Here is a 23,948-nt window from a genome sequence, read left to right on the forward strand (position 1 = left end):
TCACACCAGGGAAGCTGTCTCATCATTCCGTTGGCTGGATAGAGCCCGCTGTTCCTGTGTTCAAACAAAGGACAGAGAATGGTTAATAAAAGGGGTTAGGGTGGGAGGGACTTGCAAACTGAGACAAGGAAAAGGAAAACAACCTCTATGTTTCTTGCAAGGATTCAGGACACCTGCTGCTGAAAGGGGTCTCGCCTATTTTCTTCGCGTGACACACAAGGTTCTCGGCATAAATAGGGAAAACAATCTGTTGACAGTCATATGACATCATACTAGCAACATTACACCTTTCACTATGGTTTCAATGTCTATATCTGTAGAATATGTCACAGACATGAAGTGTCACTACTGTGGGTCAGCCTGCACGGTGCATGCCAGGGCAGAGAGTCGGTGACACACAGAGCTTCTTTTCTCGACTCCTGTCATTTTCTGTGGTATTAGTTCAAACCAGGGCTTCTGTCTGTTGTTTCACCTGCATCCAGATGGAGATCTGGTGTGGAGTGCGTTTGGCTCGTTTGGGGAATTTGGTGTCATCTGGAGGGGTTTTCTTCACTTGAAGCGGTGACAGCGGTTTAACTGGTGGATTGATTAATATAATCAATAAAAAAAAACGTCCTTTTTGAAGAGTGTTTGTGGCTGACAGAAGTATCCCCAACCAGACCCCATCATACCCATCAGAAAGAAAGCTGCTCTCACCTCACATATTGTTTATTTATTTTTAACAATTGAACACATGCTTCTTATTTTTTTCTGACTAAACTAAATATAAATGAAATTTATAATTAAATGACATGAAACATGCAATTATTGATGGCCATTATCAAAGCCAAACTCCATGTAGAAAGATAGAGCTAGCAGCAGAAGTGCCGCAGCAGCAGCTCTGTCTGTGTGGACACTGCATACCCCATGAGCATGCTTGTGGTGCACTGCCAAAACGTTCCAGATGGAACTCGCACTCTAAAATTATTTTTCTGCATGTCGGACTAAGCTGATTATTAAACTATTTTGACAGTAATTGTTCGGGTCACAGAGCGTATTCTTCATACAACTGCATGCACTGAACTGTAATGTCCATACTGTGACGGTTCGGGACAAATACACCGTTACACCCCGACTAATAAATCTAATTTATTATTGCCCCTTATATTGCCTATTACTGCCCTTTTAAATGTCCGATTAAAAGCTTTATTCTTAATTGAGTTTGTACATTCAGTTTTATTTCTCTTTTTAAAACTGCATTTTCAAATTGATTTTATTCCATTATTTATGCAGGAATTCATTAATTGAAGCTTATTTAGCGAAGTTTCAGGAGCTGGACCACAGCTCAACTGTGCCACTTCTGGCATTCCTATAAATACTACCTAATCCTCTCCTTTTCTTTCACTCTCGTACTCCACTAGTAAAGTTTTAGTTACAAAGACTTGATTTCCTGCATTCTGGTGAATTTTAGTGCATGTGAATAACAAACTAATGAGCCAACAACAGAACAATGTACTGTTATGAACCTCAAATAAAACCTCAAAGGTACATATCATCAAGGAGGGACTACTGTGGCACCAACACTGCTCTCTTCACCTTCAAAAAGTAAAAAAGCAGTAACATGCCATATTTTCAATGTATCATTATAATAGTTAACCACTCTCTCACCTGTTTAAAACTATTTTTTCCATAAATTACCCTAAACTGCTTATATTTGATTTTTCTAACATGTCTTGTACCTGTAGGTTGTTCTGAAGTAGTGGGCTTCTGTACTACTGTGGCATCAATGCTACTCTCTCCACCTCCAAAAAGAAAAAAGCAATAGCACAGCACACCATATCTTTTAAAGCCCCTGGAAAGGCAAATCCATGATCGGCTCTTAATTTGGGATCTAATGTGCATATAGTAAACACCTAAAAGGTATGAGAACATAGCCTTTGACATAGCCTATGTAATTCTTTGGAAAGTCTCTCTCCCTTCCCTTGTTACTGAGTTGCAGTTAGACGGGGCTAAGCAAGGGTAGGAGAGATCAATCATCTCTCTCAAATTTAGGAGAGAGATGATTGACGTGGCTATCCGGCCAAGCTGACTTCACAACACTTACTATCATCTCTCCTGTGAGAAAACAATGCACTGCACTTTTCTTTTCTCTTAGATAGATTGAGAATTCAAATTAGCCTGGCATGATTTGAAAGCTACTGTGTTAAGCTAACTAGCAGACTGGGGTACACTACCCAAATCTGTATTAATAATAGAGTGGATAAGTAGCTCAAAAGTGTAGTACAGCAAAGCTAATGCTAACTGTTTCATGTAAGTGAATGAAAGATGCTAAAACACTTAGCTTCTTGATCTGGGAGGTGTAGTTTAATAAAAACACAGATATGTGTGGTCTAGTGTGCTAGTTAGCCGATTAGTCAAGATAACTAGCAGACTACTGGGGTAGATGATAATAAGCTCAAAAGTTTTGCATAGAAAAGCTAGTGCTAACCGTTTCATGAGGGGTACAGTCAAATAAAAGCACAGATTTTGATGGTCTAACCTATTCTGATACTTAGTCAATAAGCTTAGTCAACTTAGTCAAGCTTTCTAACCAAGTAGGGTCCATTTTATAGATTTGGTAATTGAATGGAAAATAAAATGGTACTTCAGCTGAAAGTGAGCTATCAATCAGTCGTGATCTGAACACACCCACACAATCATGAGAAATGGTTTGAGCAGCCAAATGAGCTGTTTTTGAGCTTGGTTTCCTAATAGTTTATTTTCGTTTGGATTTTTGTGGATGCTTAAAGAGACACTCAACTTTGATATCATATATGCATTTTTTACTATTTCAAGCCACATGTCCAGAGGCTTTACTGTACCAATATAATACAGTTAACAACTCTCTTCACCTATTCAAAGAACAGAGCAAGAGCACAATACCCTACTCAGTTTACTGATGTACACAAACAGTTAACCATCAAAGGTTAAAATAGCCCTTTAACCAACACAAACATTAAATAACAAGTTTCAACAAATGACAGTAGCCTGAATAGTGACAGAAGACGTGTTGTCTCAATAATTTTAAATTATGAGCTCAAAGTATGAACTCACTGACTGAAATGTTCACCAAACTGACTGAATTTTCAAATAATATTGACCACATTAACCAGACTAGATATGGCAATTATATGCCATCAATATTTTTGAGGAAATTGGAAAGGGAACTACTAATTTTATTATTGATTGTCCATATTCTTGGCAGCTTTAACATTGTCAGGGGACGATGATGACGCATCGGTAACACTATCTACGTTAGGTAGGAAGCAAACATTAGATAGCACATTTATTTACCTTTCTTTTTTTCTGTCTTTCCCTCCCTGCTCCACCCTTCCTCTTTTTTCCACCGTCTTGCTGAAAAGTCATTTAGCCGCTCTAGATGCACTTCCTGCCAAACAAAACGTGTAACTGCCAACTACTTTCTCTCTCTCTCTGTCTTCTACTGCCTGGCTGTCACAGCACGCAGGCAGTGTTGCATTCAAGGTTCTCAGCCTGTGGTGTGCCTACCGCACCATTTAGCAGGCCAGACCACCAGGAAAAGACTCAGCGCTCCCGATTGCCAGTCTGGGCTTGTTTGCAGGGTCCTGAGGGGGTTCATTGCCTGGGTGCTATTGTGGATTCCTGTAAGCTTCCCCACAACAAAGTCAGCAAGTGGAAGAACTACGCTCATCAATTGTTTTTCTTAATAAATCATTTAAACCCATCTTGTTCTTGGTGTGGTCCTTGCTAGTGAATGTATTTTTAAATGATGTACTTATTGGCTATTTTAAAGTTACATTTGTAAATCCCTTTTTAATTTGAACAATTTATTGATGGATAATTATTTCATTTTATATTTCCTCTTTTTAATTGTACAATTGCTTATTAATTAATGAATTGCTTTATTACTATTTCCGTGACCTTTGTGGTCCTCCATTTCGAACAACATCTCCTTCTCCTTCATTACTAATCCAGAATCTCTGAATATGTAAATATTGTTGATTTCTAAAGTTTTCCTGCTGGACACCAGATGCCTCCTAAGTCACTGTAAAGTTCATTCTCAGTGTTTGTGCACTGGAGGCTTCAAGTTTCCACATCACACTTGTGTAATTTGCATACTGGACCACGATTGGCTACAAACTAGTTGTGATGTCACAAATCCTGCTCGTAGGCTCACGTGTTAAACTGAGATTTAAGGTGAACTCAGAGAAACTTTCCTCCTTCAGCAGATGAATGTGAAAACAAACACTGCACATACATCATTCTGCACAGAGAAGAGAACAACATCCAACTGAAGGAACAAGAAGAAAAACATGTTTTTGAGTGAAGGAGGACCTTAAAGAATAAAAGTTTAGACTTTATGTTGCAGAAGGACATGAAAACAAGAATAATCTTACTGTATCTGATCAATTAAACAGATACAGAACACAGTTGTACTTTTTGTAAAATACAAACACTGTCATTGTAGATGTTAATTGTTAGTATGATTTTTATCTGACCCTATATATTTTACTGATTTTACGTGTTGGACATGTGACATAAACATTCCAGAGTCTGCATGTCACCTTAGGTAATATGGTATAGCCCTTCGGGGGGGCCTTATAGATACAAACAATGGGTCCATGGTCAAGTTCGGAACTGTTCCAGATGTGGTATGTTGTGACACATAATATGTTGTGAGGTAGCTGTCAATCACTTGATGGATGGCTCCCAACTGAATTACTGCCCATGGAAAACATGTTATTCATGTGATAAGATACAGATGTGTAACCCTATATAAGCTATGCATCGACAGTGGTACGTTGCCCAGACCATCTTTGTACATGGAATGGACCCGATGGCCATCGTCTAATAAACGTCTTCAAAATAAGAACTTCATCAGCTCTTCCTTTGAACGATATTATCACACATCCTTCCTTTCATTAATATACACGAGTAATTCTGTCTCAGTCTAGTTTTACTCACCTTCCATGATTTCTTCATCAGCTGCCTCTGTAGAGATACAAAATCATTCATTTAATCACATGTAATCAGTAATAATCCTGCTCATGACAACGACCATTCAAACGTCTCATGATTGTTGGTGTCCACAAGCAGCATTAACATTTTCACAGCCTCAATAGACTGATACAAGTATTATCTTCTCTGCCTGAACTGAGACCATTATACTTGTATCTGTATCAGTATCTGAAGGCCACACCTCAGTACCTGTGATGTCTGAACTCATTTAAAAATAAATACAAGGAGAAGAAGAGAAACTTGACTCCTTCAGAACAAAGTTTTGATTAATTCATCAGATATTTTGTGGTAGATGAATAGAGAGACGCAACACAAGTGGTTTGTGTGACACACTGCTATGAAATATGATCATCAGTTATATTTGGTGGTGTAAAGATTAGATCCAGAGTAAGACAGAGGAGGTCTGGGTCAACCTAACTTCAGCTGATATTTCTGGGCAGCTCTCATTAAATCCTTTAAACATCTCCTTCTCCTTTATTACTAATCCAGAATCTCTGAATATGTAAATATTGTTGATTTCTAAAGTTTTCCTGCTGGACACCAGATGCCTCCTAAGTCACTGTAAAGTTCATTCTCAGTGTTTGTGCACTGGAGGCTTCAAGTTTCCACATCACACTTGTGTAATTTGCATACTGGACCACGATTGGCTACAAACTAGTTGTGATGTCACAAATCCTGCTCGTAGGCTCACGTGTTAAACTGAGATTTAAGGTGAACTCAGAGAAACTTTCCTCCTTCAGCAGATGAATGTGAAAACAAACTCTGCACATACATCATTCTGCACAGAGAAGAGAACAACATCCAACTGAAGGAACAAGAAGAAAAACATGTTTTTGAGTGGAGGAGGACTTTAATGAATAAAAGTTAGACTTTATGTTGCAGATGGACATGAAAACAAAAATAATCTTACTGTATCTGATCAATTAAACAGATACAGAAAACAGTTGTACTTTTCTAAAATTCAAAACAATGTCATTGTAGATGTTAATATACACGAGTAATTCTGTCTCAGTCTAGTTTTACTCACCTTCCATGATTTCTTCATCAGCTGCCTCTGTAGAGATACAAAATCATTCATTTAATCACATGTAATCAGTAATAATTCTGCTCATGACAACGACCATTCAAATGTCTCATGATTGTTGGTGTCCACAAGCAGCATTAACATTTTCACAGCCTCAATAGACTGATACAAGTATTATCTACTCTGCCTGAACTGAGACCATTATACTTGTATCTGTATCAGTATCTGAAGGCCACACATCAGTACCTGTGATGTCTGGACTCAATTAAACATAAATACAAGGAGAAGAAGAGAAACTTGACTCCTTCAGAACAAAGTTGTGATTATTTTTTGATTAATTCATCAGATATTTTGTGATAGATGAATCCAGAGAAGCAACACAAGTGGTTTGTGTGACACACTGCTATGAAATATGATCATCAGTTATATTTGGTGATGTAAAGATTAGATCCAGAGTAAGACAGAGGAGGTCTGGGTCAACCTAACTTCAGATGATATTTCTGGGCAGCTCAGCGCTGGGTTGATATGGATTAGCAATAATCAGGAGACTGGATGGGTCCAGATAGAGAAGAGCTCAACCCAGAGATATCTTTGTCTGTTTGACCTTTTCTGAACAAAAAGGCTTGGAGCAAACTTAAAGTAAAGAATGAATGGATTAGACACACATTGAGGGTCTGGGAAACAGTTAGGGAGAAACTGGGAGGTTTCTTTGTTCAGAGTCATGTCAGCAGCTGCTAACAGAGACTTCCTCCCATCCATGTGGGATGCTGCTTTCAGGAGGTGGACAGAGAAATAAAAGGTGCAAAGTACAAGTACAAATATGCACTCCTGTGATATTGTACTTAAGACCATGAAAACCTGAACAAAAAGGACATGAACACAGATTATTTTGTTCGCAAGTAGTTATCAACTGTGTGCCCAACATCAAGAGTTCTTCATAATAGTTTATCTTTGCTTCGAACAATGAACAAAGTAAAAAAAAAAAAGACTCTACTTGGAATAATAGTTTGCGACTGAAAACATCAATTACCTCATTAAATCCCTAAAACATCATCTCCTCCTTCTCCTTATTACTAATCCAGAATCTCTGAATATGTAAATATTGTTGATTTCTAAAGTTTTCCTGCTGGACACCAGATGTCTCCCCCTTCACTGTAAAGTTTATTCTCAGTGTTTGTACACTGGAGGCTTCAAGTTTCCACATCACACTTGTATAAGTTGCATACTGGACCATGATTGGCTACAAACTAGTTGTGATGTCACAAATCTTGCTCGTAGGTTCACATGTTAAACTAAGATTTAAGGTGAACTCAGAGAAACTTTCCTCCTTCAGCAGATGAATGTGAAAACAAACTCTGCACATACATCATTCTGCACAGAGAAGAGAACAACATCCAACTGAAGGAACAAGAAGAAAAACATGTTTTTGAGTGAAGGAGGACTTTAAAGAATAAAAGTTTAGACTTTATGTTGCAGATGGACATGAAAACAAGAATAATCTTACTGTATCTGATCAATTAAACAGATACAGAACACAGATGTACTTTTTGTAAAATACAAACACTGTCATTGTAGATGTTAATTGTTAGTATGATTTTTATCTGACCCTATATATTTTACTGATTTTACGTGTTGGACATGTGACATAAACATTCCAGAGTCTGCATGTCACCTCAGGTAATATGGTATAGCCCTTCGGGGGGGCCTTATAGATACAAACAATGGGTCCATGGTCAAGTTCGGAACTGTTCCAGATGTGGTATGTTGTGACACATAATATGTTGTGAGGTAGCTGTCAATCACTTGATGGATGGCTCCCAACTGAATTACTGCCCATGGAAAACATGTTATTCATGTGATAAGATACAGATGTGTAACCCTATATAAGCTATGCATCGACAGTGGTACGTTGCCCAGACCATCTTTGTACATGGAATGGACCCGATGGCCATCGTCTAATAAACGTCTTCAAAATAAGAACTTCATCAGCTCTTCCTTTGAACGATATTATCACACATCCTTCCTTTCATTAATATACACAAGAGTAATTTTGTCTCAGTCCAGTTTTACTCACCTCCCATAATGGCCTCAGCTGCCTCTGTAGGGATACAGAAAATATATAAAATCATTCATTTAATCACATGTAATCAGTAATAATCCTGTTCATGACAACAACCATTCAAACGTCTCATGATTGTTGGTGTCCACAAGCAGCGTTAACATTTTCACAGCCTCAATAGACTGATACAAGTATTATCTACTCTGCCTGAACTGAGACCATTATACTTGTATCTGTATCAGTATCTGAAGGCCACACCTCAGTACCTGTGATATCTGTTCTCATTTAAAAATAAATACAAGGAAAAGAAGAGAAACTTGCTTCTTTCAGAGCAATGTTGTGATTCTTCTGTCATTAATTCATCAGATATTTTGTGGTAGATCAATACAGAGAAACAACACAAGTGGTTTGTGTGACACACTGCTATGAAATGTGATCATCAGTTATATTTGGTGATGTAAAGATTAGATCCAGAGTAAGACAGAGGAGGTCTGGGTCAACCTAACTTCAGATGATATTTCTGGGCAGCTCAGCTCAGTGCTGTGGTGACATGGATTAGTAATAATCAGGAGACTGGATGGGTCCAGATAGAGAAGAGCTCAACCCAGAGATATCTCTGTCTGTTTGACCTTTTCTGAACAAAAAGTCTTGGAGCAAACTTAAAGTAAAGAATGAATGGATTAGACACACATTGAGGTTCTGGGACTCAGTAAGGGAGAAACTGGGAGGGCAGGTTTCTTTGTCAAGAGTCATGTCAGCAGCTGCTAACAGAGACTTCCTCCCATCCATGTGGGATGCTGCTTTCGGGAGGTGGACAGAGAAAAGTCTGATTGGAATCAGTCAATATTTGATGGAAATAAGTTCAAGTCCTTCTCCTATCTGCAAAACCAGTTTGCACTGCACTCCAGTGACTTCTATACATATTTACATATGAGGCATCACACACTTACCAGTACTTATTCTAAATGGCAGCAAACAGCAAACCAAAAATGAAAATGAACAACTACAAGTCTGAATACACACGCACAAGCTCCCCTACACAGAATGTGAATGAAAATATATTTAAACATCCCCTCCAGACATGTTTTAGGACATATTCTGCATTGACTAATAATTTGTGTCTGATGTGGTTTTTCTACAAAGAGGTTAATTTACCTCATTTAATCCTTAAAACAAGATCTTCTCTCTCATTAAAAATCCAGAATCTCTGAATATGTAAATATTGTTGATTTCTAAAGTTTTCCTGCTGGACACCAGATTTCTCCTCCTTCACTGTAAAGTCTATTCTCAGTGTTTGTGCACTGGAGGCTTCAAGTTTCCACATCACACTTGTGTAATTTGCATACTGGACCAAATTGGCTACAAACTAGTTGTGATGTCACAAATCCTGCTCGTAGGTTCACGTGTTAAGGTGAACTCAGAGAAACTTTCCTCCTTCAGCAGATGAATGTGAAAACAAACTCTGCACATACATCATTCTGCACAGAGAAGAGAACAACATCCAACTGAAGGAACAAGAAGAAAAATATGTTTTTGAGTGGAGGAGGACTTTAATGAAGAAAAGTTTAGACTTTGTGTTGCAGAAGGACATGGAAACAAGAATAATCTTACTGTATCTGATCAATTAAACAGATACAGAACACAGATGTACTTTTTGTAAAATACAAAACACTGTCATTTTATATGTTAATATACACAAGAGTACTTCTGACTCAGTCCAGTTTTACTCACCTCCAAGGACGGTCTCAGCTGCCCCTGTAGGGATACAGAAAATGTAAAAAATCATTCATTCAGTCACATGTAATCAGTAATAATTCTGCTCATGACAACGACCATTCAAACGTCTCATGATTGTTGGTGTCCACAAGCAGCATTAACATTTTCACAGCTGCAATAGACTGATACAAGTATTATCTACTCTGCCTGAACTGAAATAAGTCAGGAGACTGGATGGGTCCAGATAGGGAAGAGCTCAACCCAGAGATATCTCTGTCTCCTTGACCTTTTCTGAACAAAAAGTCTTGGAGAAAACTTAAAGTAAAGAATGAATGGATTAGACACTCATTGAGGGTCTGGGACACAGTTAGAGAGAAACTGGGAGGGCAGGTTTCTTTGTCCAGAGTCATGTCAGCAGCTGCTAACAGAGACTTCCTCCCATCCATGTGGGATGCTGCTTTCAGGAGGTGGACAGAGAAATAAAAGGCACAAAGTACAACTACAAACATGCACTCCTGTGATATTTAGACCATGAAAACCTGAACAAAAAGGACATGAACTGCAGATTATTTTGTTCACAAGTAGTTATCAACTGTGTGCCCAACATCAAGAATTCTTCATAATAGTTTCAGTTTCAAAGACTGCCTTTTTTCACTTACGTAATATCGCAAAAATCAGACACATCCTGTGTCAAAAAGATGTAGAAAAACTAGTCCACGCATTTGTTACTTCTAGGCTGGATTATAGCAATTCCTTGTTATCAGGCTGCTCTAACAAGTCTCTAAAGACTCTCCAGCTGGTCCAGAATGCAGCTGCACGTGTACTAAGAAAAACTAGAAAAAGAGATCACATTTCTCCCATTTTAGCTTCGCTACATTGGCTTCTTGTAAAATCTGGAATAGAATTTAAAATCCTTCACCTAACTTACAAAGCCCTTAATGGTCAGGCACCATCATATCTTGAAGAGCTCATAGTACCATATTATCCCACTAGAACATTGTGCTCCCAGAATGCAGGCTTACTGGTGGTTCCTACAGTGTTTAAAAGTAGAATGGGAGGCAGAGCCTTCAGCTATCAGGCTCCTCTCTTGTGGAACCATCTTCCAGATTCGGTCCGGGGGGGCAGACACCCTCTCTATGTTTAAGAGTAGGCTTAAAACTTTCCTTTTTGATAAAGCTTATAGTTAGGGCCGACCAGGCTCACCTTGGATCAGCCCTTAGTGTCCCCATGATGTCCCCCGGACATCGACTTCCCATGATGCACTGAGCTCCTCTCTCCTCCTCTCCATCTGTATGCATTCATATAACATCAATTCATATTACTAACTTGGCTTCTTCCTCGGAGTTTTGGTTGCAGGCCAAGCCTTCGCAGTCCTTCGCAGTCCTGTTGGCATCCTTCCCTGGCTATTGTCTTAGCCCTTTGTCGCAAGTGTTCCTGCATTATCTTCACTATAGTCTCTAGTGTTTTTTGACCCCGAATCTGCTTTTTTTGACTCTGCCTCTGCTTAGCCCTTTTGGTCTTGTTGCCTTCTCTGACTGCCTGCCCGTGTGCCAAACCTGCCTAGGTAAAGACCTTGTCTTTTGAAAACTGACTGTGAGTCGTGCGTTTGGGTCTAGCCCTGGTGTATCAGACATTCTTGTCAGGAACGAGAAAAAAAACATGCTTTTGAGTGGAGGAGGATTTTAATTAATGAAAGTTTAGACTTTGTGTTGCAGATGGACATGAAAAAAGAATAATCTTATTGTATGTGATCAATTAAACAGATAAAGAACACAGATGTACCTTTTGTAAAATACAAAACACTGTCATTGTACATGTTAATATACACAAGAGCAATTCTGTCTCAATCCAAGTTTTACTCACATTTCACGAAGGCCCCAGCTGCCCCTGTAGGGATACAGAAAATGTACAGAATCATTCATTTAATCACATGTAATCAGTAATAATTCTGCTCATGACAACGACCATTCAAACGTCTCAAAATTGCTGGTGTCCACAAGCAGCATTAACATTTTCACAGCCTCAATAGACTGATACAAGTATTATCTACTCTGCCTGAACTGAGACCATTATACTTGTATCTGTATCAGTATCTGAAGGCCACACCTCAGTACCTGTGATGTCTGTTCTCATTTAAAAATAAATACAAGGAAAAGAAGAGAAACTTGCTTCTTTCAGAGCAATGTTGTGATTCTTCTTTCATTAATTCATCAGATAGTTTGTGGTAGATGAATACAGAGAAGCAACACAAGTGGTTTGTGTGACACACTGCTATGAAATATGATCATCAGTTATATTTGGTGCTGTAAAGATTAGATCCAGAGTAAGACAGAGGAGGTCTGGGTCAACCTAACTTCAGATGATATTTCTGGGCAGCTCAGCTCAGTGCTGTGGTGACATGGATTAGTAATAATCAGGAGACTGGATGGGCCCAGATAGAGAAGAGCTCAACCCAGAGATATCTCTGTCTGTTTGACCTTTTCTGAACAAAAAGTCTTGGAGCAAACTTAAAGTAAAGAATGAATGGATTAGACACACATTGAGGGTCTGGGAAACAGTTAGGGAGAAACTGGGAGGGGAGGTTTCTCTGTCCAGAGCCATGTCAGCAGCTGGTAACAGAGACTTCCTTCCATCCATGTGGGATGCTGCTGTCAGGAGGTGGACAGAGAAAAGTCTGATTGGAATCAATCAATTATTTGATGGAAATTAGATGAAGTCTTTCTCCCAGCTGCAAAACCAGTTTTCACTGCCCTCCAGTGACTTCACAGGTACTTACCTACATTACTTGTTCTAAATGGCAAAGAACAGCAAACCAAAACTGAAAATGAACATCTACAAGCCTGCATTCACACTCATAAGCTCCCCTACACAGAATGTTAATGAATTTTTACTTAAAGATCTCCTCCAGGAATGTTTTGAGACACATACAAATACTTTGGTTTGAATAATAATTTGTTTCTGATATGGTTAACCTACAAAAAGGTTAATTTATCTCATTAAAGTCTTAGAACAACATCTCCTCCTTCTCCTTCATTAAAAATCCAGAATCTCTGAATATGTAAATATTGTTGATTTCTAAAGTTTTCCTGCTGGACACGATGTCTCCTAAGTCACTGTAAAGTTCATTCTCAGTGTTTGTGCACTGGAGGCTTCAAGTTTCCACATCACACTTGTGTAAGTTGCATAATGGACCACGATTGGCTTCAAATTAAACATAGCACAAAAAGTAAGGAAATTTGTGTTTGGTAGATTATTTCTTTGTTGTAACAATGCTTCTTGGCAATAAATCTAATACCGTTCGAAAGCCTGTTTATTTCCCTTTTAAATGGTGCCACATTTGTAAGGAACATGCATTTGTGGGATGAGCAGCAGAGCTGAGTATGTGGGTTGCGCCCATTAAAAATTTGCCAAATCTTCTATGCCAGTGCCAAACAGCTTATTTTGCTGTTGCTATTGACTCTTGTTTTGAGCCTCTGGTACCCTCAGGTGCTGGCAGCACCTGTGAGCATGGGCCTGCTACAGTGGTCTGTAGATGTCTGCTTCAAGAATCGGCATGCCACGTTTGACTGATCTGGATAGGGCCCATGCGATAGGCCAATTTCAAGATGGTGTTCCGCAAAACCAAGTTGCAGCATTATTTGGAGTGAGCCCTTGTACCATCTCCAAAGTGAAGGCCAAGTTCCATATAAGGGGGGATGTCAGAGACAGGCCGCGAAGTGGGTGTCCCAAGAAGACGACACCCCACGAAGACTATTTCCTCACCCTGTCAGCAATTAGGTACCGTAGGCTGTCTTCTACAGATTTGCAGTCAAGGTTTGCAGGATGATATGGCCGACAGCTCTCTGCCCAGACAATCCAGAACAGACTGCACGCAGCCAATCTCCAGTCTCATAGGGCTGCCAGGAGGCCTGCCATGACTGCCCCTCACTGTCAGGCCCATTTGCGCTCGTGTCGGCAACACGTGCACTGGAACCTGAACATGTGGAGGAATGTTATGTTCAGCAATAAGTCCAGATTCTGCCTACAGCAGTTGGATCGTAGGGTCAAAGTGTGGAGAAGACTTGGAGAATGCTATGCTGATCGATAGAGTAATATCTTTTGGTGGAGGCAGTGTGATGGTGTGGGGTGGCACCTCCCTCACTGGAAAAACGAGGCTTGTCATCATTGGAGGCAATCTCAATGCAGAGAGATATCGAGATGAGATTCTGCAACCAGTGGCAATCCCATATCTCCACAGTCTGGGACCGAATTCTATCCTCCAAGATGACAACGCTCGCCCCCACAGAGCGGGGTTTATCAAAGACTACCTCCAGAATTTGGGAGTGGAGAGGATGGAATGGCCTGCCAACAGTCCCGACCTCAACCCCATTGAACACTTGTGGGATCAGCTGGGGTGTGCTGTTCGTGCCAGAGTGACCAACACAACCACTTTGGCTGACTTGCGACAAATGCTGGTTGAAGAATGGGATGCCATCCCACAGCAGTGTGTGACCAGGCTGGTGACCAGCATGAGGAGGAGGTGCCAGGCTGTTGTGGCTGTGTATGGTTCTTCCACACACTACTGAGGCTCCTGTTTGTTAAATGAATAAATTGTTAAATTGCCAATATGCCTTGTTTCTTCAAACTTCAATCGCCCAATCCACCAAACACCAAAAAAGAGTCAATGGCAGAATAAGCTGTTTGGCATTGTCAGAGAAGATTTGGCAGATTTTTCATGGGCGCAACCCACATACTCAGCTCTGCTGCTCATCCCACAAATGCATGTTCCTTACAAATGTGACACCATTTAAAAGGGAAATAAACAGGCTTTCCAACGGCATAAGATTTATTGCTAAGAAGCATTGTTACAACAAAGAAATAATCTACAAAACAAAAATTTCCTTATTTTTTGTGCTAAGTTTAGTTGTGATGTCACAAATCCTGCTCATAGGTTAACATGTTAAACTGAGATTTAAGGTGAAGTCAGAGAAACTTTCCTTCTTCAGCAGATCAATGTGAAAACACACTGTGCACATACGTCATTCTGCACAGAGAAGAGAACAACATCCAACTGAAGGAACAAGAAGAAAAACATGTTTTTGAGTGGAGGAGGACTTTAAAGAATAAAAGTTTAGATTTGTGTTGCAGATGGACATGGAAACAAGAATAATCTTACTGTATCTGATCAATTAGACAGATAAAGAACACAGCTGTACCTTTTGTAAAATACAAAACACTGTCATTGTAGATGTTAATATACACAAGAGCAATTCTGTCTCAATCCAAGTTTTACTCACTTTTCATGAAGGCTTCAGATGGCCCTGTAGGGATACAGAAAATGTACAAAATCATTCGTTCATTCATTAGTTTTTGTCAAATACAAAACGCTGAGATTTTTGATGTTAACAAGAGTAATTCTGTCTCAGTCCACTTTTACTCACCACTCTTGTTGGCCCCAGCTGCCTCTATAGGGATACAGAAAATGTAAAAAATCATTAATTCAGTCACATGTAATCAGTAATAATCCTACTCATGACAACAACCATTCAAACATCTCAAACATCTTTAGAAAATGTATTTAGTTTCTTTCCAGTCCTGGCAGAAGGGCATATAAAGAATGATAATATTACTTTATCTGATCAACTACATAGATGAGAAGAAAGTTGTAGTTTTTGTCAAATACAAAACGCTGAGATTTTAGATGTTAACAAGAGTAATTCTGTCTCAGTCCACTTTTACTCACCACTCTTGTTGGCCCCAGCTGCCTCTATAGGGATACAGAAAATGTAAAAAATCATTAATTCAGTCACATGTAAACAGTAATAATCCTGCTCATGACAACAACCATTCAAACATCTCATAATTGTTGGTGTCCACAAGGAGCATTAACATTTTCACAGCCTCAATAGACTGATACAGGTATTATCTACTCTGCCTGAACTGAGACCATTATACTTGTATCTCTGTACTTCTATCTCTGGAAATCTATTATTCATCAGATATCTTGTGGTAGATGAATACAGAGAACCAGCAAGTGGTTTGTGTGACACACTGCTATGCAACCTGATCATCAGTTAGATTTGGTGTTGTAAAGATTAGTCTTGGCAGGATCAGGGTCATGTGGGGCGGGAGCCTATTCCAGTTTACGTTGGGTGAGTGATGGGTACACCTGTGCAGGTCATCAATCTATTGGCCAATTCAGAGTCACCAAAACACTGACTAGACACAGAGCTGATGTTTTCTGCCCCAGCAGTGACTCATGACTCACAGATGTCTCCCACATGTGCTTCTTGTGGTCGAAACGTAATCTGTCATACAGTGTTCATAGTGATGAGTGCAGGAGAGCAAACAAAGAAAATAAATCACACTTTAAATGGACCACATACCTACAGTATTTATTCTACAGGGCAGCTTAAACCAAACCAAAAATGAAAATTACAACACTACAATATTTCCCTTTGAAAAACTTTGGAGTGGAAGTATAAAGTAGCAACAAATGGAAATATTCCAGCAAAGTACAAGTTCCTCAGAACTGTACTCTTATGTACAGTACTTTAGAAAATGTATTTAGTTTCTTTCCAGTCCTGGCAGAAGGGCATATAAAGAATGATAATATTACTTTATCTGATCAACTACATAGATGAGAAGAAAGTTGTAGTTTTTGTCAAATACAAAACGCTGAGATTTTAGATGTTAACAAGAGTAATTCTGTCTCAGTCCACTTTTACTCACCACTCTTGTTGGCCCCAGCTGCCTCTATAGGGATACAGAAAATGTAAAAAATCATTAATTCAGTCACATGTAAACAGTAATAATCCTGCTCATGACAACAACCATTCAAACATCTCATAATTGTTGGTGTCCACAAGGAGCATTAACATTTTCACAGCCTCAATAGACTGATACAGGTATTATCTACTCTGCCTGAACTGAGACCATTATACTTGTATCTCTGTACTTCTATCTCTGGAAATCTATTATTCATCAGATATCTTGTGGTAGATGAATACAGAGAACCAGCAAGTGGTTTGTGTGACACACTGCTATGCAACCTGATCATCAGTTAGATTTGGTGTTGTAAAGATTAGTCTTGGCAGGATCAGGGTCATGTGGGGCGGGAGCCTATTCCAGTTTACGTTGGGTGAGTGATGGGTACACCTGTGCAGGTCATCAATCTATTGGCCAATTCAGAGTCACCAAAACACTGACTAGACACAGAGCTGATGTTTTCTGCCCCAGCAGTGACTCATGACTCACAGATGTCTCCCACATGTGCTTCTTGTGGTCGAAACGTAATCTGTCATACAGTGTTCATAGTGATGAGTGCAGGAGAGCAAACAAAGAAAATAAATCACACTTTAAATGGACCACATACCTACAGTATTTATTCTACAGGGCAGCTTAAACCAAACCAAAAATGAAAATTACAACACTACAATATTTCCCTTTGAAAAACTTTGGAGTGGAAGTATAAAGTAGCAACAAATGGAAATATTCCAGCAAAGTACAAGTTCCTCAGAACTGTACTCTTATGTACAGTACTTTAGAAAATGTATTTAGTTTCTTTCCAGTCCTGGCAGAAGGGCATATAAAGAATGATAATATTACTTTATCTGATCAACTACATAGATGAGAAGAAAGTTGTAGTTTTTGTCAAATACAAAACGCTGAGATTTAAGATGTTAACAAGAGTAATTCTGTCTCAGTTCACTTTTACTCACCACTCTTCTTGGCCCCGGCTTCTTCTGTAGGGATACAGACAATGTAAAAAAATCATTAATTCAGTCACATGTAATCAGTAGTAATCCTGCTCATGAAAAATACCATTCAAATGTCTCATGATTGTTGGTGTCCACCAGAAGCATTAACATTTTCACAGCCTCAATAGACTGATACAGGTATTATCTACTCTGCCTGAACTGAGACCATTACACCTGTATCTGTATCAGTATTTGAAGGCCACACCTCAGTACCTGTGATGTCTGTACTCATTTAAAAATTAAGACAAGGAGAAGAAGAGAAACTCACCTCCTTCAGAGCAAAGTTTTGATTCTTTTTTGATTAATTAAGCCGATAATTTATGAATACAGAGAAGTCATCTTTTATAGTATGTGGTGATGTAAAGATTAGATCCAGAGTAAGACAGAGGAGGTCTGGGCCAACCTAACTTCAAATGATATATCTGGGCAGCTCAGCTCAGCCTATCCCAGCTATGCTGAGTGAGTGGCGGATACACCTGGACAGGTCACCAGTGTATCTGACAATTTAGAGTTACCAAAACACTGACCAGACACAGGGCTGCTGTTTTCTGCCCCAGCAGTGACAAAAATGTGTGTGTTCTGTACATGTTAAATGGACCATGAAACTATATTACTAGTTCCAAAGGCCAAAGCTTACAGCAAACAAAAATGAAAATCAACAACTACAAGCCTGCATTAACAGTCATATGCTCCCCTACGCAGAATATGAATGGAATTATATTTAAAGATCCCCTCCAGATATTTATAATCATATATAGATAGATAGATAGATAGATAGATAGATAGATAGATAGATAGATAGCGAGAGAGAGAGAAAGAGAGAGAGAGAGAGAGAGAGAGAGAGAGAGAGAGATTCAGATATTTTGTGGTAGATGTATCAGTATATTATATTACATTAGTATCATCAGTTGTTGTATTTTATTTTTGGCATTCATGAAAACTTTCATTCACTGAATCAATACAAGTTTAGACTTTGTTTCCAAGCCGGTCATGGAAACAAGAATAATCTTACTATATCTGATCAATTAAAGAGATAGAGAACATAGTTTTTGTAAAATATGTCCAGTGCTCTGATGCAACAAGATATGGGATCAAAAAGTCAAAATTTTGAGAGTCCTATATTGTGTGTCCAAAACATCTTCACTCAGGCAATTTATTGTTTACTGTGTACTGGCTTGCTCAAAATTTTATCACCATTATGAGAACTGTCTTGATATTTGGATATTTGGCTGCATGCCCAGACTGGCAGTCAGGAGCACCAGGACTTTTACCAGTGGCCTGGCCTGCTAGATGGCCCGGTAAGCTAGCCACAGGTTGTTTTTTTTTCTCAACCTGAATGCAACACTGCCCTATGAGCTGTGACAGCCAGAGAAAGAGTTGAGAGAGAGAGAGAGAAAGAAAGAGAGTAGTTGGCAGTTATACATTTCGTTTGGCAGTAAGATCATCTAGAGTGGCTAAATTACTTTTCAGCTAGATGGACGGTGGAAATTGGCATCATTGGCATATCTAGTCTGGTTAATGTGGTCAATAGACACCAAAAGTCATTTTGGTGAAAATTTCAGTCAGTGAGTTAATACTTTGAGCTCATAATTTAAAATTATTGAAACAACACGTCTTCTGTCACTATTCAGGCTACTGTCATTTGTTGAAACTTGTTATTTAATGTTTGTGTTGGTTAAAGGGCTATTTAACCTTTGATGGTTAAGTGTTTGTGTATATCAATAACTGAGTAGGGTATTGTGCTCTTGCTCTGTTCTTTGAATAGGTGAAGAAAGTCATTAACTGTATTATATAATGGTACTTTAAAAGTTATGCAGTGCTGTGCTATTGCTTTTTTCTTTTTGGACGTGGAGAGAGTATCATTGGCGCCACAGTAGTACAGAAGCCCACTACTGCAGAGCAACCTGCAGGTACATGTTAGAAAAATCAAATGTCTGTAGTTTAGGGTAATTTTATGGAAAATGTCGTTTTTTAACAGGTGTACTCAAACTTCTGATGGTTGTATATTAGTAAACAGAATAGGGTGCTGTGCTCATGCTCTGTTTTCTGAATAGGTGGAGAGAGTTGTTACATGCATTATAATGGTACATTATAAAAATGGCATGCTCTTGCTTTTTTTCATTTTGAAGGTGGAGAGAGTAGCATTGGTGCCACAGTCATTGTAATGTGTCATTTCCCTCCTTAATGATATGCACCTTTGATTTTATTTGAGGTTCATAACAATATATTGTACGAAGCAGTTGTTGGCTCATTAGTTTGTTATTTACATGCACTAAAATTCACCAGAATGCAGGAAATCAACTCTTTGTAACTAAATATTTCCTAGTGGGGGACCCTCAGACCCCCAACTTAAAATATGTTCTGGCTGGGACTATATTTCACACTATATTTCCTGGCCTGTATGATGTTCCCAGTCTGCTTGGCTGTTGAGTTGATTGTGTTGGTGTAAGGTTAAATGGTGCAAGAAATGCACTAGGTATTAAACAACAATGGCTCCACTGTTTTTTGTCAATCAGTTTTTAAATGAGGCCAGTTTCTGACCCACCAGTCTCACCTTAACAGAAATACAAGGATATTAAGATCATTTACTTATACACCTAAAAACAGCATATGCCCCCCATGAAATAATAATAGTTATATTAATGACCTCCAAACAGCTTTTTTCAATTTTGGAAACCAGAACTAATGAATATTTGGTGATTGATCACAGTAATAGGGAAGAGGGCACAGTTCTTTTATGATGTGTGTAATATGTGGACAGTGTGTTATTCAGACTAAAAGTCTGACTGGACTCACCAGATGATGGTGAGGCCCCCATAATGACACTAACTGGAGACCAACTGCTGGACTAAAAAGAGAAAAGCACAAAATATTAAATACTCTTGATTTTTAAGTTGCCTTTTATTGTTTTGTTGTTTACCACAACACAATGACAATAAGAACAGTCTACTTGGATTTACATATACATAAATGTGTATCTGTTTATTTATAATTGAATATAAATTGTAATATATTGGATTTGTAGATGTAATGGTAATACAGGTTTATTTCACAGGGTTATCATCACATGTCTGATTTTAGTGTTCAGGAGTGTGGTGACATGTGGAAAGAAACCAAGCATAAGAACAGTTTCTTTCCAAACGACATCACACTCATGAACACTGAAATCAGACATGTGTTGACAAACAAACAATCACTGTTCAACAATCCCAATGTAATAAACCTGTATTATACAACACATAGTTCTGACCAAGCAATCTGATTGTTCAAGTAGACATTTAGAACGTGCTCAAATCAGCATGACAGCACACCTAGCCGTACTCAAATGAAAAAAGCCTCATCACTAAAAAATATTACTCCGCCATTCATCAGACCTATGGACCGTGACGTCGCACTATCAGTAACAGTCCTTTCTGGGTAAATGACTGGTGGTTAATTTGAATTGCAGAGATCTGTGAACTTGGCAAACTTGTATTTTTCTGTTGTCATTTTCAGTCGTAACTGTAACGTTTGAAGATATATAGTTAAACACGGTGGTCCAACCTATCTGACATTTCTGCTGGCTTTATTTTATGTAATGTGTTGCTTTACTAGTGTCTTTTTTTGACACTAGATTGAACTGAACTGATTTGGGGTTGTGGAGAAAACAAAACGGACCCTTACACACGCACACAAACACTCACACACAAAACCCGAACCCTTCTTCACTCTTCATCGTTACCCGGCACCCCCATACACAGCAAAACAAAGGACTTAGGATGTCAGTCATACAGTCTGGATGTTCTGTATGTTTGAATACAGCTGCAGATGAAGCAACATCTAACATCATATCAAACCCTCCAGCTACCTGCAGTGAAACACAGTCTGCAGCAGGTGAGTTCTGTTCATTGTATGTTACAGCTGCAGTTATGTGACTAATGTCAATATGGACAAATCCAGACACAATTTTGCTATAATTCTGTTAATATTCACAATCAGTTATGAACATACATAACTCATCCTATACATCTGGAATGTTTGGTCCATATGTCCACAAATGGATGCTAGAGAGTCTATTTTTATTATGTCAGTACTTTGGCTAAACCTTTAACCGTTTTCTCACCCTTCACAATGACAGAAAGCCATGAGAACTGCAGCCTACACACACACATTTCATTTCTTTCATTTTCATTCATTCATTCTTTCTTTTCCCTTCATTTTTAATGCAATACCGCCTAAATATTTTTACAAAGGAGCTACAACTACACTGAACTATGGGTCCATTTAAGTTTCAAGTCAAATATCAATATTATTGATTATTAAATGGTTTCTTACATACTCTCATTATCATGGTAACACTAGCGCGATAAAGTATATTGAATCATAAATATCATTTCTATATTAAGAAAGGGAACATAGCTCACTGAAATACTAATCAATATTAGACTGCAACTATCTATATTTATTCAAGTTGTCTACAGGACGCATTAAAGCTAGAATAACTTATTCAAAAATAATTTAAACCTGGATTCTGGACCTTTTTTCACTCATGTAATTGAACAGTTCTGGTCAACTGTTGTCTATAATTTATGCTTCAGATGTATGTATTGCCTGATGTGTAATTTATGAATCATTGTGTATTCTCACTAAAGTATTAATAACTAGATTTGCATGTATGTTTAGATTTGGCCGCAGGTGAAGGAACAACAGACACAACATCCACTGCTGCTACTCTACAGCCTGCAGACACCATCAACTGAAACAGATCCTGAAGTATGTGAGTCCATCAAGGCAGCAGCTATAGATCCTGTCTGATATGATGAGGATGCTGTTAGTCAGCAGAGGCCATATCGGGTCAAATAAGACTCTGCATTTCCAAAATGATAGGATGAGAGAAGTTCCCATCACCACCACTTTTACAGAAAATTAGTGAATGGAGAAAAAAATCAAGAGAAGCTGGGTGGTATATTATTTGTTATGAAACCATTGTGGTGTCTGATGTTTGTTGTCCATATTTTTACTGTAGAATGAGCAGGTGGTGATGAGGCAGCACTGGTAGGGTACTTGGAGTGGAATGTGGTTGGTGGGGGGGCACCAAATCCTTATCTTGCCTAGGGCACCCAAATATCTAGAGCTGGTCCTGTGTTTCCAACCATGAGTCAGGATAGTTTTTTAAACTTTAATTTACACCACCTTTCAACTGATCATTTTAATCCAATTAATCCAATTTTTCCCTAAACAAACGGTTTTTGTCCCTAAACCTAACCAGACCTTAACTACAGTGTTGTCATACCATAAAATCATGGTCCCCTCCTGGAACTACACCTTCATACACGCATGTAGGCTACTTTTCATGCCTAGTCAAGGCAAAATGTGACTGACATGGTGGACTGGCGGTGGTATTACAAAATTTGGTGTGATACTGGGTTGGAAAAGCATACAAAAAAACACAAAGTGGTTAATTGATGACTATAATCTCAACTGAAACTTTGCTAGCAGACTTAAAAAACTTGCAGCCTGCAGCTAAAGTTATAAACTTTATAACTGTTGTAATACTTTGTACTTCTGTTATCATTATTGCTGTAATCAAATGAGAGTTTATCTCATTAATTTTTCTTTGGACTTTAGACTCTAGAGTCTGAGACATAGATTTATCTGCTTATTAAAGATGGAGAAATGCATTATTTTGTCCAAATCAACAAATTTAAAGAGAAGATTTTTACAAATGTAAATTCAACAAATCACGTCACTGGATGTTCTTCTTTCGGACTGAGTTTCAAGATAGAATCAGATATCCTGCAGTGTGTGACAGCTGTCATTTATTTCTCTTAGACAAATTCAATATGCAGAACTTACCTGAGGTGACTGTCTGTTATCCTTGACTGTAGGTCTGTGATCTTCTACTGGTAACATGAGTTTATACATCAAATTTAGGTCTGTAATTTACAGACAGCGTTTCTGTCTGATCACCAGACTTCAACAGTCGACATGCACCTGAGAAAGATTATCAACAATCAGTTATCAATAAAAAATTTGAAGAAGTCATTACAGATTTACTAGTTCCTATTTGTTCAGATTTATTTTAAATTAATGTCACTTACAGATGAAACAGTAACTGCTCCTTTCTCCATGAACATAAATAAAGTACAACCTCTCCACACTGATAAGTTCCTCCCCTGATACAGCCTTTTCCAAGCAGAGTGGGCAGGACGCTGTACAGATATGACACAGATTAGTAAATGTTTAACCAGTAACACAGTGGTTGACACAGAGGTGATGGACAGTCCTGCATTAAAGTCTTGAGTCTACAGCACTGAAATGTAGCGACTGTGAACGTTTAAAGTAACTCCAGTTGTTTTGATGTTACAGGTGATGATGAGAATCAGAGCTCAGAGAGGCTCAGCATTGTGCTAAA

At 38.7% G+C, this 23,948-nt stretch overlaps 3 protein-coding genes across 3 annotated transcripts in view; 1 reads left to right on the plus strand and 2 right to left on the minus strand.

The window, feature by feature from the left end:
- LOC137167855 (S-antigen protein-like) lies at window positions 1–23,800 on the minus strand. Its single transcript, XM_067570167.1, has 15 exons — window positions 23,635–23,800; window positions 23,390–23,527; window positions 20,351–20,402; window positions 17,516–17,539; window positions 16,527–16,550; window positions 15,538–15,561; window positions 15,236–15,259; window positions 15,092–15,115; window positions 11,679–11,702; window positions 9,831–9,854; window positions 8,115–8,138; window positions 6,044–6,070; window positions 4,963–4,989; window positions 473–576; window positions 1–54 (listed from the first exon to the last, which is right to left on the minus strand). The coding sequence occupies exons 2-15, from the start codon at window positions 23,456–23,458 to the stop codon at window positions 1–3; spliced, it is 525 nt and encodes a 174-aa protein (XP_067426268.1). The 5' UTR covers window positions 23,459–23,527; window positions 23,635–23,800.
- Window positions 1–23,948, plus strand: part of LOC137169991 (uncharacterized) — a 157,992-nt gene that overhangs the window by 50,381 nt on the left and 83,663 nt on the right. The window lies entirely within an intron of this gene.
- LOC137170107 (actin, alpha skeletal muscle-like) overlaps window positions 1–23,948 on the minus strand; it is a 114,015-nt gene that overhangs the window by 32,378 nt on the left and 57,689 nt on the right. The window lies entirely within an intron of this gene.

Source organism: Thunnus thynnus, chromosome 2 (assembly GCF_963924715.1).
Source record: "Thunnus thynnus chromosome 2, fThuThy2.1, whole genome shotgun sequence".
NCBI lineage: Eukaryota > Metazoa > Chordata > Actinopteri > Scombriformes > Scombridae > Thunnus > Thunnus thynnus.

What these genes read in the sequence shown, in the direction of transcription:
- LOC137167855 (XM_067570167.1), bottom strand. Translation starts at nt 23,458, where the DNA reads ATGTATAAACTCATGTTACCAGTAGAAGATCACAGACCTACAGTCAAG. An exon ending in AGCTGGGGCCTTCGTGAAAT is followed by an intron (nt 9,855 to 11,678) that starts GTGAGTAAAACT and finishes GTATCCCTACAG; the next exon opens with GGGCAGCTGAGACCGTCCTT. An exon ending in AGCTGAGGCCATTATGGGAG is followed by an intron (nt 6,071 to 8,114) that starts GTGAGTAAAACT and finishes GTATCTCTACAG; the next exon opens with AGGCAGCTGATGAAGAAATC.